The sequence below is a fragment of the Trichosurus vulpecula genome, chromosome 3, assembly GCF_011100635.1.
Source record: "Trichosurus vulpecula isolate mTriVul1 chromosome 3, mTriVul1.pri, whole genome shotgun sequence".
NCBI lineage: Eukaryota > Metazoa > Chordata > Mammalia > Diprotodontia > Phalangeridae > Trichosurus > Trichosurus vulpecula.
Genome location: NC_050575.1, coordinates 327,396,940 through 327,412,182, shown reverse-complemented (window position 1 = coordinate 327,412,182; position 15,243 = coordinate 327,396,940). Strand labels below are relative to the sequence as shown.

General features: G+C 38.6%; 1 protein-coding gene across 3 annotated transcripts in view; it reads left to right on the top strand.

The window, feature by feature from the left end:
- The first annotated feature begins 1,592 nt into the window (after positions 1 to 1,592).
- The window catches only part of KIAA1841 (KIAA1841 ortholog), a 68,642-nt gene continuing 54,991 nt past the window's right edge, over positions 1,593 to 15,243 (top strand). Inside the window, exons 1-2 of one of the 3 annotated variants that reach the window (XM_036751513.1) lie at positions 1,593 to 2,228; positions 14,263 to 14,418. In XM_036751513.1, coding sequence (XP_036607408.1) covers positions 14,272 to 14,418 — 147 coding nt within the window. In that variant the 5' untranslated portion in view covers positions 1,593 to 2,228; positions 14,263 to 14,271. The remainder of the gene's footprint in view (positions 2,229 to 14,262; positions 14,419 to 15,243) is intronic. The other 2 variants (XM_036751514.1, XM_036751512.1) reach the window with 2 other exon arrangements.

Below are 15,243 nucleotides of genomic sequence, written 5' to 3'. Positions count from 1 at the left end.
GGCATACTGAGTTTGGCCATTGTAGCAATGTTGCCATGGTTCATCATGGTGAAAGGATAGCTGATGTTTTACTGGACTACAGACAGCATCATGTGTGATGAATGCAGCTCTTAAGACACTGAAGGAACAAAAATACTTCAAGCACCTATGAAGAGGGAAATAGAGAAGCCTGGAAGAAGTAAGACCAAAGAGGAACCCAAGAATGCTGTGTGAAAGTAATGGAACTTAATCACTTTATTATAATCCCTTTAGTTTAGCTAATAAAGTAATTTTCAAATGACACTGAAAAAATATTAAACTTTCATATTAGGGACTAATAGATCCAGAATTTGTAAATAGGAAATCTTCTCTCATAAGGACCATGGCCATAACCCCAATCTTTCCAGTTTTGCCTGTGATACATTTTATCACTTTGCTAATAAAGCAGAAATAATATTGCCTAGAGCTCAATTTATTTTGTAAGTTAGATTTTGAGGTTCTTAAGAAAATTTGTGTATTTTCAAAATTTTTATCATAGTGTGTAATGTCTTTATAAGATAAGAGCACCTAGATTGAATTCTTAGGTAGAAAACTGAAAATTCTGTATTTTAAGAAGAGGAAAATTTCCATGGAAGCAACCGATTTACCAAGTGATATTGGAAACCACAGGACAGGTTTCTTCACCTCCCTGGGTAAGAATTTCCTCATCTCATCAGGAGATTAGGCTGAATGTCCCATGAGACCCATATTTAGAGTAATAGCCTTATAAAAATAACTGAAATAATAAAACATTGAGAATCATCGAGAAGAGAGATTTCTGTAGCTCTCTAACCACACAGTACCTTTTATAAAGGCAAGGACCTTGAGAGACTACCCAGTTCTGCACACGACTGCCCCTACTACCCAAGGTACCTAGTGTCAAACCACAGTTACTATTCTGTCTCAGATCCCTTAACACTCAGTTGTTTCCATTTTTCAAATTCTTTTTGTTTGCTGCTAGAGAAGAAAGCTATTTGATAATTTAAATTTACCTGAAAATGTTAGTAACAAGGCAAATTAATATTAGTAGTTTTTAGGACTGGAAGGCTACTGGAGAGAGATCCTTTATCCAAGGATATTTGCATTTTAAAAAACTGTTCAGAAAAGCATAATGCTTAATAAAAATGGATCATAGGATTTTAGATTTAGAGGATAACCTTAAAAATCTTCATCACCACACACACAGGAACACACTTTTCAGTGATCGTTGAGTAAACTACTATGTGCTAGGCATTGTGCTAGAGCTAGACGCTGGAGATTCAAAAACAAATTTCAACTAAGGAAACTCAGGTGATGTTCTTACAGGTGCTGTGGTAAGAAACTTGGAATAGCAACAAAATCGGTGCTGCTTGGTGGGGGGGGGGACTTCCACTAATACCCAAAGCATAATTAAAATGTTAGTCTACAGCAACATATATGCTAGTTTATCATCTGACCTTCTGGACTACTATTCCTCTATTTTCTCAATTTCTCATCTCTAAACCCTAGACTGCTTCCTCTTCTGGGCCTGGAGCTGGTAGCCCAAGCCTTAGCCTGCTGGAGTTGGTTGCTAGGAGACGAGACGCTGGGAGGGCGGGGGACGCTGCACTGCGACAAGCCAGGGCGTGGACGGGAGAGGGAGGGGGAGGGGAGGAGGGGTGGGAGGGAAGTAACTGGGGAAGGGAAGGGAGAGGCGAGGCAGCTGCATGGACACCGACGGGTCCCACTCCCTCCCTCCCTCCGAAGAGCACCTCGCCTATTGGTCAGCCTGTTGCTCTTCTGGCCTGCGATTGGCGAGGCTGTGTTAGGCCTAGTTCCTCGGTCCCACCTTCGCTCCGCGCTCTTCCAGTGGGGCCGGCCGCCGGCTTCTGCTTTGGGGTAGGGGAGCAGCGGGCTGGGGGGCCGGGAGCTTCATGGCGCGTGTGCGGGGCGCCCCGGCCACAGCATGTGACGGAGGCGCGGCGGCGGCGAAGCCGGCCCTGGGCAGGTGAGTGAGCGAGAGAGCCGGCGGCGGCGAGGTCGTGCGTGTCTCCGCATTCCGGGCCGGTTCCCGCCCCTCGACCCCTATTCGGGGCCAAGGAATCCGGGTCTTTCATCGGCGCGCCCGCGCCCCGCTCGACTCCGTTCTTCTCGCCGGGCCACGGGCTCCGCGGCCTGCCTGAGGACCCTGGTCCCCAGCTGAGGGACGTCCTTCTCCGCTTCCTGCTCCAGACGGACGGCCGGCGTCCGAGGTAACCGGCTCCGGCGTCCCCGGGCGGCCGCCCCTTTTGTCCCCGGCCCCGCCCTCGACCCTGGGGGTGATGCCCTCCGGGGCGCGGGGCTGCTACCGAGGGGGATGGGGGGGCTGGAAGAGAGTTAGAAGAGGCAGGGCCACGGACAAGCAGGGTACCCGCCCTGGGGAGGGTGACTTCACCTCGCTCTGGGGAAGCTAGGTAGGGTTCTGGTGCGCGTCCTACCACACCCCCTCCGCCCAGGGAGCCCCTGCCCCTGAGCAAGAAAAGACGAGGTCTCTGCTTGAAGAGGACGGAGGTTGAGGGGGTGGGCACTCACGGATGGGACCGAGCTGCCCATTGACCTGCCGGGGCTTGTCGGCCGAAAACGTGCCCCATTCCGGGATTTCACCGAAACCCCTTGAGAGCTTCGGAGCCGCTCGGGGACTCTGGGTCACGAAGTCTTCCTCCAGTGACTTGGTCCTCTTAGTTAAGCGGTTTCATTCTGCTCTAGCGGCGGCTGGATTGGTTTTTTTAATCCTTCATTCAGCGATACCCAGCGTAGAGTCTCTTTGTAGAGTAGAACAAAATCCTCTGAAGAGGGTCTCACTGGATATTATTTTAGTTGCGGAAGAAGCAGTTAGTTGTCTTTTCATGCACGGTATGATCTTTAAATAAAATTTAAACGTCTGTGTTTAATCGAAATATTCACAAGCCGGTATTTACTATAATCAGATGCATATGTAGAGTAACCTCTTACTCTTTGAACATCCCGTGAGTTCTGAATATTTTTTCCTAAACAGTCACAATCCATTACTGTTAATGTTTTAAAAGCTTTGAGTGTATTGCATGTTTTTCCAATTTAAAAAAAAAGTCAGGAAGATTGATTAAAAGAAGATAGAAGGTGCAGTTTATTCTTTTTCTTAGTATAAGCAAGAGGGATCACCAGGTACTCTAATGTGCATTTGAAATTCCTAAAGATTATGGATACCCACATAGTGGGTCGACACCTCTCACACCGAGGCTTCGTCTTTGTGGCAAATTAATCTCTTAGAGCTTTAGACAAGTTTGTAAACACTATAAATTGTCTGTAAATTCCCTATGCCAATAATCAGAGGTCCAGCCCCATCTGGGACTGATGGGGCTGATCTTATTTATGAGTATACAGTCAGATTCCCATTCCACTCTTCTCACACCTCCCTCCACCCCCTTCGGCAAAAGTTCCCATTTGGTTTTTGCATTCTGGTTTGGTCCCAAAGGGTCCTTTCTACTCTATTGAATCACCAGCATCCTAAATGAATTTTGGTTGAGGTTCTCAGAGATCACCGTAAAAACCTGCATTTTCTAACTGAAAATAACCCTAGTTTTCGAGGCATCTGGACTAGAAATGTATCATATCAAACTTGGATCTCCCAAACTTGGGTCTCCTAAAATGTTTTCAAATGCAGCCAACCTCTTTGGTCCAAAGCCCTTGTATCTATCATTAGAGCTAAGTGGGAAAGCAGCTGTATTCTTGGAAAGAGGAAGCAATATAGCCAAGACTATATTTTTGCCATGTTTGTTTCCAAGCCCCCAAAAGCAATATAGATTCTGTTTTAAAAAATTTTTAATTACTATGTTTGCAAGACTGTTATATAGCTATAACACTAAATAGTTGGTGTTCTACATGAAACCTTTCCTCCTCCCCTTAATTGCTAGTGCCCTACCTCTCAAACTACTTTTTACTAAGCTACTTTGTATTTGTTTGTATATGTTTGCTATAGATTTACTTTATGTATTTATTCATATACTTGACTCCCACTTAGAATGCACGCTGTTTAAAAGTAGGAACTGTTTAATTGTATTTGAATCCTCAAAACCTGGGTACCTGACACGTGGGTGCTTAATAAATGCTCAGTGTTTGTGTTAAACTCACTTGAGAAATGATTCTTTTTTTTTTTTTTTGAGGGGGGGAAGGCTGAGCAATTGGGGTTAAGTGACTTGCCCAAGGTCACACAGCTAGTAAGTGTGTCAAGTGTCTGAGGTCCGATTTGAACTCAGGTCCTCCTGACTCCAGGGCCAGTGCTATACTCACTGGGCCACCTAGCTGCCCCTGAAAGAAATGATTCTTTATAAAATAACTGTAGTTGATAAAGGACTAAAATTTGAAATGCTTGGTTTTTAGATTGCTTAATGGAGGTATTGTTTCATCTCCGGTTATCCATCATAATTACATCCATCTCATTAATTTGAAAATGACCAATGCAGCTAGGATTCATAGGGATGAGGACAGGGCCTGTGATTTCATTGGTATAGGAACTCCTTGTTTTTTCTTTTATATATTTACATAGGAAGGTTAAAAAGTATATTTTGAGTATTCTTTTCTCTAGTCTTGATTCTCCCCTGTTCATTAGTTGTTTGTCATAATGGAGTACATTCTTGGAGACTTTTAGATAGAAGAACTTTAACACCAGCACTGTCTCTTAGTTCAGGGTTGATGTTGAGATGAGATGGGGCACTGACAATTCATTGAGCGTTTAACAGAGGAGCTTCAATAAAATGAGAATATGGTAGCACTCAGCCTTTCTGGAGATCTCTTCTCCACCTTGTCTCCATCTGGAAGTGCGTCTGGTCAGTAGGTCATCAGGTTATGGTAACCCAGTGGTCTTAGGCACCCAGGAAGGGGGTAAGGGAAATAAGCATTTATATAGTGCTTACTGTGTGCCAGGCACCATGCTAAGCGCTTTACAGTTATCTCGTTTGATCATCACCACAACCCTGAGAGGTACGTGCTGTTATCCCATTTTTCAGATGGGGAAATTGAGGCATACATGTTACATGACTTGCCCAGGGTTATACAACTAGTGTCTGAGGCCAGATTGGAATTCAAATCTTCTTGATTCCAGACCCAGCGTTCTCTATCCACTGAGCCACCTAACTGCTCAGACCCATCAAGGCTGAAAGGCCTAGACTCTAAGTGACCAGGACTTTTTATGCTCTCAGATGGCCAGGAAGCTGTCTGCCCCAGAGTCAGGTTCTGATGGCAGTTTTGTCCTATCACAAGAAGATTTTAGAATAATTTGTGAGCAGACCCCTTATAGTTTTTAAAGTTATTATTGTATAGGACTCAAATTTAGTACTAGATGGTTGTCTGGAATATCTTTTATTTAAGGGCTATGAGAAATAACATGGTAGTTTAAAAACAAATGGATTTTGAGAATCTAAGTATGAATTCTGGTGCTGCCAGTTAACCACCTGTGTGATCTTGGGCCACTCACTTAACTATGCAATCTCAGTGTCCTCATCTGTAAAATGTACTAAAAAACTTCCAAAGTCCCATCCAATTCTAAATCTATAATCACTTGTACTTAAATGAATTGGTGATATATATAACAGCATATTTCAAATATTAGTTGTGTTAGCGTAACTTTTATATCAATTTATAGAGATTTCTGTTAGGAAGTATTAAATCCTATTCGGCTTTATAAGAATGAAAGGCATTTCCCAATTGATAAATATACGAACAAGATATAAACAGGCAGTTCTTAAGAATCCAGGCTATTTAAAGACAAATGAAAAAAATGTTCCAAATCACAAATTATTAAAGAAATGCAAATTAAAGCAACTCTAAGATTCCCCCTTAGATCTATCAGACCAAAAACTTGGACAAAAATGGAAAATGACTAAAGTTGCAGGGGCTTCAGGAAAACCAGCACATTAATGTTGGTGGAGCTGTGAATTGGTATAGCTATTATGGAAAGCTCTTTGGAACTATGTCCCAAATATTGCCAAACTGCCTTCTCTTAGACCCAACAGTATCAATTTTAGGCCTGTACCCCAAAGAGATTAAAGAAGAAAAGGATACTTATTAAGTAGACTTTTAATAAATGCTTGCTTATTGATACCTTTTGGGGGGAGGTCATCTTTGCCAATTCTCAGGGCATGACACAAAACCTTCAGTTTTTTAAATTTTCATTTCTCATATTGGTGATTTGGAGCATATATTCACATAGTCATAGTTTGACATTCTTTTGAAAATTGTCGCTATCCTTTGACTATCTATTGAGGAATAGCTCGTGGTCTCAATTCCCTTTTATATTTTAGTTTATCATATTGCTATCATTTATATTTAAAGCAAAATTTTCCCCCCATTTGTTTCTCTTATTCTGTCTGGACTGACTATGTGAAAGCTTTATAATTTTATTTTATTGAAATTGTTGCCAGAGTTTCTACGGGCAAGCAGTATCCAGAAAGGTGGGAGGGCATAGATCCAGAGAGTCAATTTCATGAGGAATGGGAAAGAAAATGATCATGAAAAGGACAGGGGATAGAAATGTATAATCTAGAGGATAGGAAAAGAATGAGATACAACAGAAACAACAGTGCAATAACAGAATATTTAAAAGGGGGGATGCAAAATAAAGACTTGAGAAGCTTTAAATCCATGAAGATCACTGAGACCAGAAATAAATTAAGCTAAAAGACCATGAATCAAAGAATAGGAACTTAGAATAAACAAAGGAAGACAATGAAGAGAATGTGGTAAAGAAATTATCTTTAGAAAAAGATGCAAAAATGTTTCTTCTTTTACAACATGACTAATATGGACATAGAGTTTACATGATTGCACTTATGTCTTAGGGAGTAGAGTGGGTAGGGCAGGAGAAAATTTGGAGCTCAAAATTTTATTAAATTTTAATTTTATAAAATTTTATTAAAGATGAATGTTAAAAATTGTCTTTACATATAATTGGAAAAATACTATTAAAGATTGAATAAAGAAAAAGATGCAAAAAAAATGGGGGGGAAAAAAACCTTAAATGGAGAAAGGGGGATTTTGTTTAATTATTGAACAGGAAAAAAACCAGGAAGAATCAGATAACTAGATTAGAGAAAGAAAGAAAAGGGAATTGCTAAGTTTAACTCCAAAACTAGGGAAAGAGTTGACAAATGGGAGGGGGAATGGTTTCAGAATGAAAAGAAGAGAACCTGTGGGGAAAGAGTTACCTTAAAGTAGATTAAGCAAACACAACTGAAGAGATAAAATATAGTTTTTAAAGAGAAGGGAAATGACTCCTAATGGGGGGGGGCAGATTTTAAGACAAATGGAGAAAGATATAAACCTCTCATAGTTTTGAATGTGAATGAGTTAAACAGGAAATCAAGAGAGAAGGACAGATTGAATAAGAACTCAAAACTTTGCAATCTGTTGCTTACAAGAAACATTCTTTAAAAAAACAGACATACATAGAATAAAAATTAGGGACTGAAACTAAATTTATTAAACAAAGCAAAAATAAATTCACAATATAAATAGAACTAAACAAGGAAATGACAGGCTGAAAGCAACCAGATACAACAAACCAATATTAAATATATTTTCCAAATACCTCAGCATCTAAATTTATAATATAATGGAAATGTTAACTGAATTATGAGAAGACAAAGACAACGATATAATAATAACAGGAGACTTTTAATGCCACTCTCAGTTTTAGACAAATCTGACAGAGAGATAAAAGTGAAAATTTGAGGGTACACATTGTTAAGGAATTGAACAACTTGCTGGAGAAAAAAAATATTTTTTTACCTTATGTGATCAAGAAGTCTCCCTCTGATGGAAACAAGGAACAGGATGTGATACCTGAAGGTAATATTAAAATAATGATGATGATGATAATAATAATAACCAACATTTACATAGTACCTTTTATGTGCCAGACACTGTGCTGAGCACTTCACAATTATTATCTCATTTGAGCCTCACAAAAACCCTGGGAGAGGTAGGTACATTATCCCCATTTTACAGAAGAAGCTGAGTCAAAAAGAGGTTAAATAACTTGCCCATGGTCATTCAGCTAGTAAAAGTCAGAGGCCAGTTTTGAACTCAGGTCTTCCAGACTTCAGGCTTGGTGGTCTATCCACTGCCCCACCCAGCTAAAAAGTTAGAGGAGGTGAAGTTAAATAGAATTTTAAATTAAGTATTACTGCTATTTAAACATGACTGCTTCAGTAGCAGTGTGACAAACACACATAAAAAGTAAAAATTCAGTACTTAAAAACAAAAAAAAATTTTCCCTCTAACGGTACTTATAAAGTACAGTTTTGAACTTTTTATGACATGACCTTTTTGCATTCTGGTCAAGCACTCATTTGGAGTTTGTATTGTGCCATAGGTATAATTGCTAGACTAAAATTTTTCCCAGACGTCCTTGCCAAGTGGGAAGTCTTTCCCCAAGTAATTTATGTTCTTAGGTTTATCAAACGCTGGGTTACTGTCTTGGATTGCTTCTAGATCTAATAAATGCTTGTTGGTTCTTGTTTATCTAGTCTGTTCCACTGACCTACTTTGCTGTTATTTTGTTGTTGTCGGTTGTTTTTCAGTCGTGTCTGACTGTGACCACATTTGAGGTTTTCTTGACAGAGATACCGGAGCAGTTTGCCATCTCCTTCTCCAGCTCATTTTAAAGATGAGGAAACTGAGGCAAACAGGGTGAAGTAGCTTGCCCAGTATCACACAGCTAGTAAGTGTCTGAGGCCAGATTTAAACTCGGGAAGATAAGTCTTCTTGACTCCAGGTCCAGTGCTCTATCCATTGTGCCACCAAGCTGCCTTTTTATTATTTAACCAATACCAAATAGATATTATTACCTTTTTCTAGTATAGTCCTTTTTTTGTTATTTCTCTTATGTACCGTATCTCTTAACCCTCTAAATAAATTTTTGTTGCTATGTCTAATTTCATACAATGATTGGTAGTTGAAGTGATATAGCACATTCTCTTTTTCAAACAAATCTTGGATCTCATTGATTCAAGATTTATCTTCAGTGATGCAAATTGTTACCTGGCCATGTCCTCCCAAAACTGCTACAGGAGCTCCTCCCAAGTTGCTGGAGGCCTTCCTTATTTTCTCCCAGCATTAAAAGTGACACCAGTCGACACTTTGCCCATCTCCCCTTCTCTTCGTTGCACTGAGAATATGACCAGCCATGTCCTATTTTCTGTTTGAACAGAACTTGGGCCATCACTTAACCTCTGTTTGCTTCTGTTTCCTCAACTATGAAATGAGGATAATAACAGCACTTACCTCAGGATTGTTGTGGGCATCAAATGAGACAGTATAGGTAAAGCACTCATATCTTTCTGTCATGCTCTTCTTTGACGACGTTCTCTACTGTTGTGAGACACTGTCTATGGTTTATTTATTGCAGCCAGCTCACACCCATCTTTCCATCACCCTCTGCGTGTACACTTTTTTGGTGCTTCAGTTAGCATTATCTGAGGTCTTGCTGCCATACATCAAGACTCATAAAATGTTTGTATTAAAAATATGGACCTTTATTGTTATGTAAGCTTGGAGTCAGTAAAAGTGCCTTGCAGTTCCCGAAAGCAGTCCCCCTAACTTTAACTCTTCCTCCTTTCCAATTCTGGATTCATTTCATTCGCCATCACTACTGCCAGTCCCAGGTTGAGAAGCTCTGTCGGGCTTCAGGTAGATGCTGAAATCTAGATAACGGTAATTTTTTTCTATTCATTTGGTCTTTTCTCTATGGATGGGCAAACCAAACTCCTTCAAATATATAAAATTATGAAGTTTTTGCATGAATAGAATCAATGCAGATAGAATAAGAGAAACTTAAGTGGAGAAAAGAAATCTTCCAAGAACCTCTACAGTGTCTTGGAGATTAATGCAGTCAGCCCCTTGACATCTGCAAAGAGGAGCACCTTGCATACCTCACCATCCAAGAAGGAACACTTTGGGTGAGCAGACATCTCCCTGTTTTATTGCGTCATTAACAGGTTTATTTCTATTATATCTTCCGGGAAATCTCAAATGATCTTGACATATAGATGGAAGACGCAGTGTTGTAAAAAAGACTGCACAGCAACACTTATACTAAATTGAATGTATTTTCGTAATTAACAAGCAATAAGCGCAATGGGATCTTATATTGGTTACATTTTTCAGACAGTTGTGAGGTGGCAAAGATGTGGTCCTTTATTGAATACAGTTTGCAGAAGCCTTCCTGTTTCCTGCTGGTACCTTCATGTCCTCATGATGTCCTCAGTTTGTGTATAGATGTTCCTCATGAAGATTTTGTGTAGAAGGAAAGTAGGCATATAGGTAGGTAGGTAGTTGTTGATAAACTCTTGTGTCTCTTTTTTGGGAAAAATCAGTAAGGGTTGAGATTTTTTTCTAAGGCTTGAGCACCTTCCTGTTTTTAACTTGACATTTAAGTCCCTCAGTGCCCTCACAGTTGTACCCCCTCATCACATATCGCTTTTATATATGTTTGATCCTATCCAGTTGCTTTTCCTGTTTTTATTCTCTTCAGTGCCATTTCTGTTTCCTTTTTAAGCACCTTGGGAGCAGTGACGTTAGGATCCAAGTATAGTGGTTACACCAGGGGTGGGGAACCTGTGGCCTCGAGACCACACGTGGCCCTCCAGGTCCTCAAGTGCAACCCTTTGACGGAATCCAAACTTCATGGAACAAATCCCTTTATTAAGGGATTTAGGCCTCAGGTTCCCCACCTCTGGCTTACACCATCCTTGGTAGAGAAAATGGTTATAATAACTTTTGTAAATCTTTTCTGTTTTCCTTCTCTTGGAAGTTCTCTTGGAATGCCCTTGGGATAGAAGCCTTTGCTTAGGCAACTAGGTAGTACAGTGGATAGAGTGCTTGGTCAAAAGTCAGGAGGACCTGAGTTCAAATTTAACCTCACACACTTACTAGCTGTGTGACCTTGGGCAAGTCACTTAATCTCTGTTTGCCTCAGTTTCCTCAACTATAAAATGAAGATAACAATAGCACCTATCTCTCAGGGTTATTGTGAGGATCAAACAAGATAAAATAAGCAAAGGACTTAGCATGGTGCTTGGCATATAATAAGCGCTTATATAAATGTTAGCTATTGTTGGACATCATGCCAAACTTTCTTTAATCAGTATTTAATATCCTGTATTTTCCCCTCAAGATATGATGCACATCTTATCTTTTTGGGATATTTTAAGCTCTTAATGTTTTTTATTTTGTTTTTGTGACTTGGAGTGTCCCCAGTAGACAGTTGCTGTTTATTAGTTATAGATCAGTATATAGGGTTCTCATATTAAATTTTTTTTGCTGCATTAGCATGGCCAAACCTTGAACACTGGTTACATCTCCAATTATTTCTTTTTCCCCTAAGCATTTTATTTGTTTTTTTTAATGCATTGATACATTTTAACACAACATATGTCCTAACAAACACCAAAACAAATCACTCAGCAAATTATGCCCCTTCTCCCCCTCAGAGTTTGTCACTTTATTATTAGAAAGGTAGGATGTATCTTCTAACTTGAAAAGTATGCTACCACAACATCTTCTCTGACGAGACTTCCGTTCCCCCCAGTGCTAGCTTTATTCACATTGTTTCAGTTACAGTGTATGGATTTCCCTTGACACGGGTGTCATCACTCTTCAAGTCCTTGAATTCTTCATATTAATCATTCTTATGAAGCAGTAATACTCAACAACATTCGTGTATTATACTTTATTCAGCCATTCCCAATCTCTAGGCACATGTTCCTTTATTTTTATACAAAATATAGTTAAAACTACAAAATGAAGTTAACCTGTTATATGCATTTTATAGTAACTTTGAATAGTAGTACTTCTTACTGGTTTTACTTACAGTCATAGTGCAGAGTAGTGAAAAACATGCTGGATATGAGGTCAAAAGACCTGCATTCAAATTCTGACTGTGCCACTTAATACCTGTGCCACCTTGGACAAGTCACATAACCTTTCTGACCTTCAGTTTCCTCATTTGCAAAATAAAGATGTTCAACAAGATGACTTCTGTGATCCTGGCCAACTCTAAATCTATTGCTTTGGTTTTTATCAGTTTTTAATAGCCTACTTTATTAAGCTATTTATCATCTCAGTTCACCAACTCTTATTACACTAGTATTATCTGCAAATAGGAACAGTTTTGTCTCCATTTTGTTGTACCATTAATTTTTGACTTATGGTTATAGCTAGTAATTATAGAGCTATGTCAAGTAAGCACATGCAGCTCTCCAAGAACTCTTGTTGCTTCACAACTGCTATAGTTTTTGCCTTGCCAAGAAACTGCCTTCTGTGGGATGATGGGAGAGATGAATGATCTATTCCTGGGATCCAGAAGTTTTCCTCTTGAGTTACGTGTTCCAGCAAATGCAGTTAGCCATGTTCTACACACTCATTCTCTCAGTAATAGGAAAGAAAGAACTAAGTGCTCAGTGAGGAATTCTTTTTATAGGCCGACCAAAAGGATGGCTTTTACTCTAATGCCAGACCCAAAGTTCATCTTTGGGCCAACACTCATCAGTAAAATTCCAAAGTGTGTCTTGTATAAAAGCTCACTATCCAATAAACAAAACAAATTGATTAGGTAATTACTTTTGTTAGCTCCCTACACCAACAAAATTGTACCTCAGCATACACAAAATGCCATTAAAAGAATATAGCATTAGGCTTAATATGCTTTCCAAATTATTGATATTGACCTTGAGTTCTCAGTAACCACTTAATTTTAATATATTGTCACGTCATCCATGTAGGTACTTTCTCCAGTGATCTTGTGTAATACTTCTCTTTGGCCTTGTCCTCTCATAAATCTTCCATAGACGATCTACCCCAGTATTCTAGAGGCTTTCGTTGTGCTTCTTAACATTTGTGAATACCAGCTTAGTATTCATGTGTTCATTTGTTATCCTTTGCTCTTGTAACATAACAAACCTTTTCCAGTCAAAAATTTTCCTGGATGCTCTCATTTTTGCCCTTTGTTGCTTCTACATCTTCATTGGTGATATGTTACATTCTGCTTATGCCCATCGTTTTTTTTCCATTGCTCATTTAGGTTCTTTGGAGATTGTTATGTTCTTTGATTTGTAACCACATAGCATCACAGAAAAAGCATTGCCTGCTGTGTCACCCGCTTTCACACCTTGGGCAAGCAATCTAAGAATCTTGTGACTCCAGCCACTATCGTGGCCTTTTGAATCTAGAACCGGGGATAAGAAACAGGGAGAAATTAGATGTGTTACTTACTGTTCAGCAAACACAAGGTAGGGGGACAGAGAAGAAAGAAAAGAAGAATTAAGGGGTGGGGATTTGAGAAACGCTGGGAAAGTTATATCTGGTTCAGGGTGTGAAGTGTGAATATGAGGACAATTTGACGGTAAGTAGTTGACTCTAGGACCTTTGTTTTTTAATAAGTGTGTGAGGTGCTGTATGATACAGGTTAAACTTGAGCATGATATTGTGGCGAACTGGCATCTGTGACACTTCACTTCTTAAATATCAAAACTAGAGAATGTTGTTGACAAAAAAGGAAAACTAAAATTTTGGCTAAGCTATACAGAAGTATACTAATTATAATTACTTAGGCAAACAGCTTAACATTTATGCCTAATTATGTAACACAGTAACAGTTATGAATATGAAATATCAGATTATCTTGGTAAATGTTATTTGTCACACTATACTCTGTTCTCGTACTTCTGAGTTTTACATCTGGTATAGCATGTTCATTTGTTTCCAACTAAAACGTTAGATGAGACATCTACTTTTGACCTACACAACTTTTTTTTTGAGCCTTCAGCCACTGTGTTTACTCATTATTTGATAACTTTTGACCAGCCATCTATGAAATGCTATTCAGAACATAAATATTTAAGATATAGTCCTTTTTTTTCAGGTAAATACTTCTAAGAATAATTCAGTTCTAAATTGTATTTTATTCTAAAACATTCCAGTCTTTAATGTGGGCGTAGTGATAAACTGCCTGTTGTCCTAGGATCTACCAGGCTAAGTTTGGAAAGGCTCAAAACCACCAGATTACCAACAAGTGATGGGTTTTACTATCTCTTTAAACTCACAGAACTGTCAGTATTAGGCCTTAGGAGGGTTGTGGTTTGTCTCAGTATACCTATATCAATGCAGTTCCAAGTCTTTAAAGTTTTGCGTTTAAGCATTTTCACTTTAAGTATTAACATTGAAAAATTAGGAGTTTCATGTATAAATAATAATGTTTTTCTTCTCTATTCCTAGTTCTAAAAGATGAGTCGTGGATATTCAGAAAACAATAATTTTCTGTGTAATAACCAAATGGTGTTGGACATGATCCTTTATTCTCTAATTGGAGTACCTCAGCCTATCAACTGGGAAACGGTAGCAAGGCTAGTGCCTGGATTAACATCAAAAGAGGTAAAATTTCAAACCTAAAATCCAGTAAAAGATAATATTAAAAGAAATAACTACTAGGATATTTAAAAATATTTGACTTATATAGATATTTATATATTGGATATGTGTAATATGTATAAAAATGTATACATAATATATGTATGACTACATACTTTAAAGTGACGTGTCAGATTTTTACAACCAAATATTCACTCCCAAGGTATAGTAGTTTACACATTTGATATGTTCATGAAAAGTCAAGTCTCTAGGATCCTTAAATGTCTTGGGGGCCTTGGCATTTAAAGAAATCTGCAATGACCCTGTGCAGACTATTAGGAAAAAATATAAATTATCATCTCATACTAGATTAGAAATTAAGGATATTATCTTATTATCTTTGTGTCACCCTCAGCACCTAGCTGGATATTCAGGTGCTCAGTAATTGTATGTTCAAATTTAAAACAGAGTTGGTGGTGGCATAACATCAAATGATCACCTTTTGTGATTGTCATTATAATGATCAGGACTTAGGGTGAACCATTTAATGTGTGTGTTTCTTGAGTAACTTCTACTGAGACAAAAATAATGTGTTCTTCCTTTGGACTGATTCATTCAAAACTGAGAAATTGTTTAGAAATGTAAAAGGCAAGGAAGATTATTTCTGATAGTCATTGAACAAGCAAGAAGACTTGACTTAGCTGCATAAATTTCTCATGCTGACACAACAAATAGTCTTTATTTTAGGAATAGATAGTTTTCACATATATAATTAAAACAATAAAATATATAGACTTGTTTTCTTTAAATAGTTATGTACTGCTTTTTAGCAAGATTTTCAGAATTTGT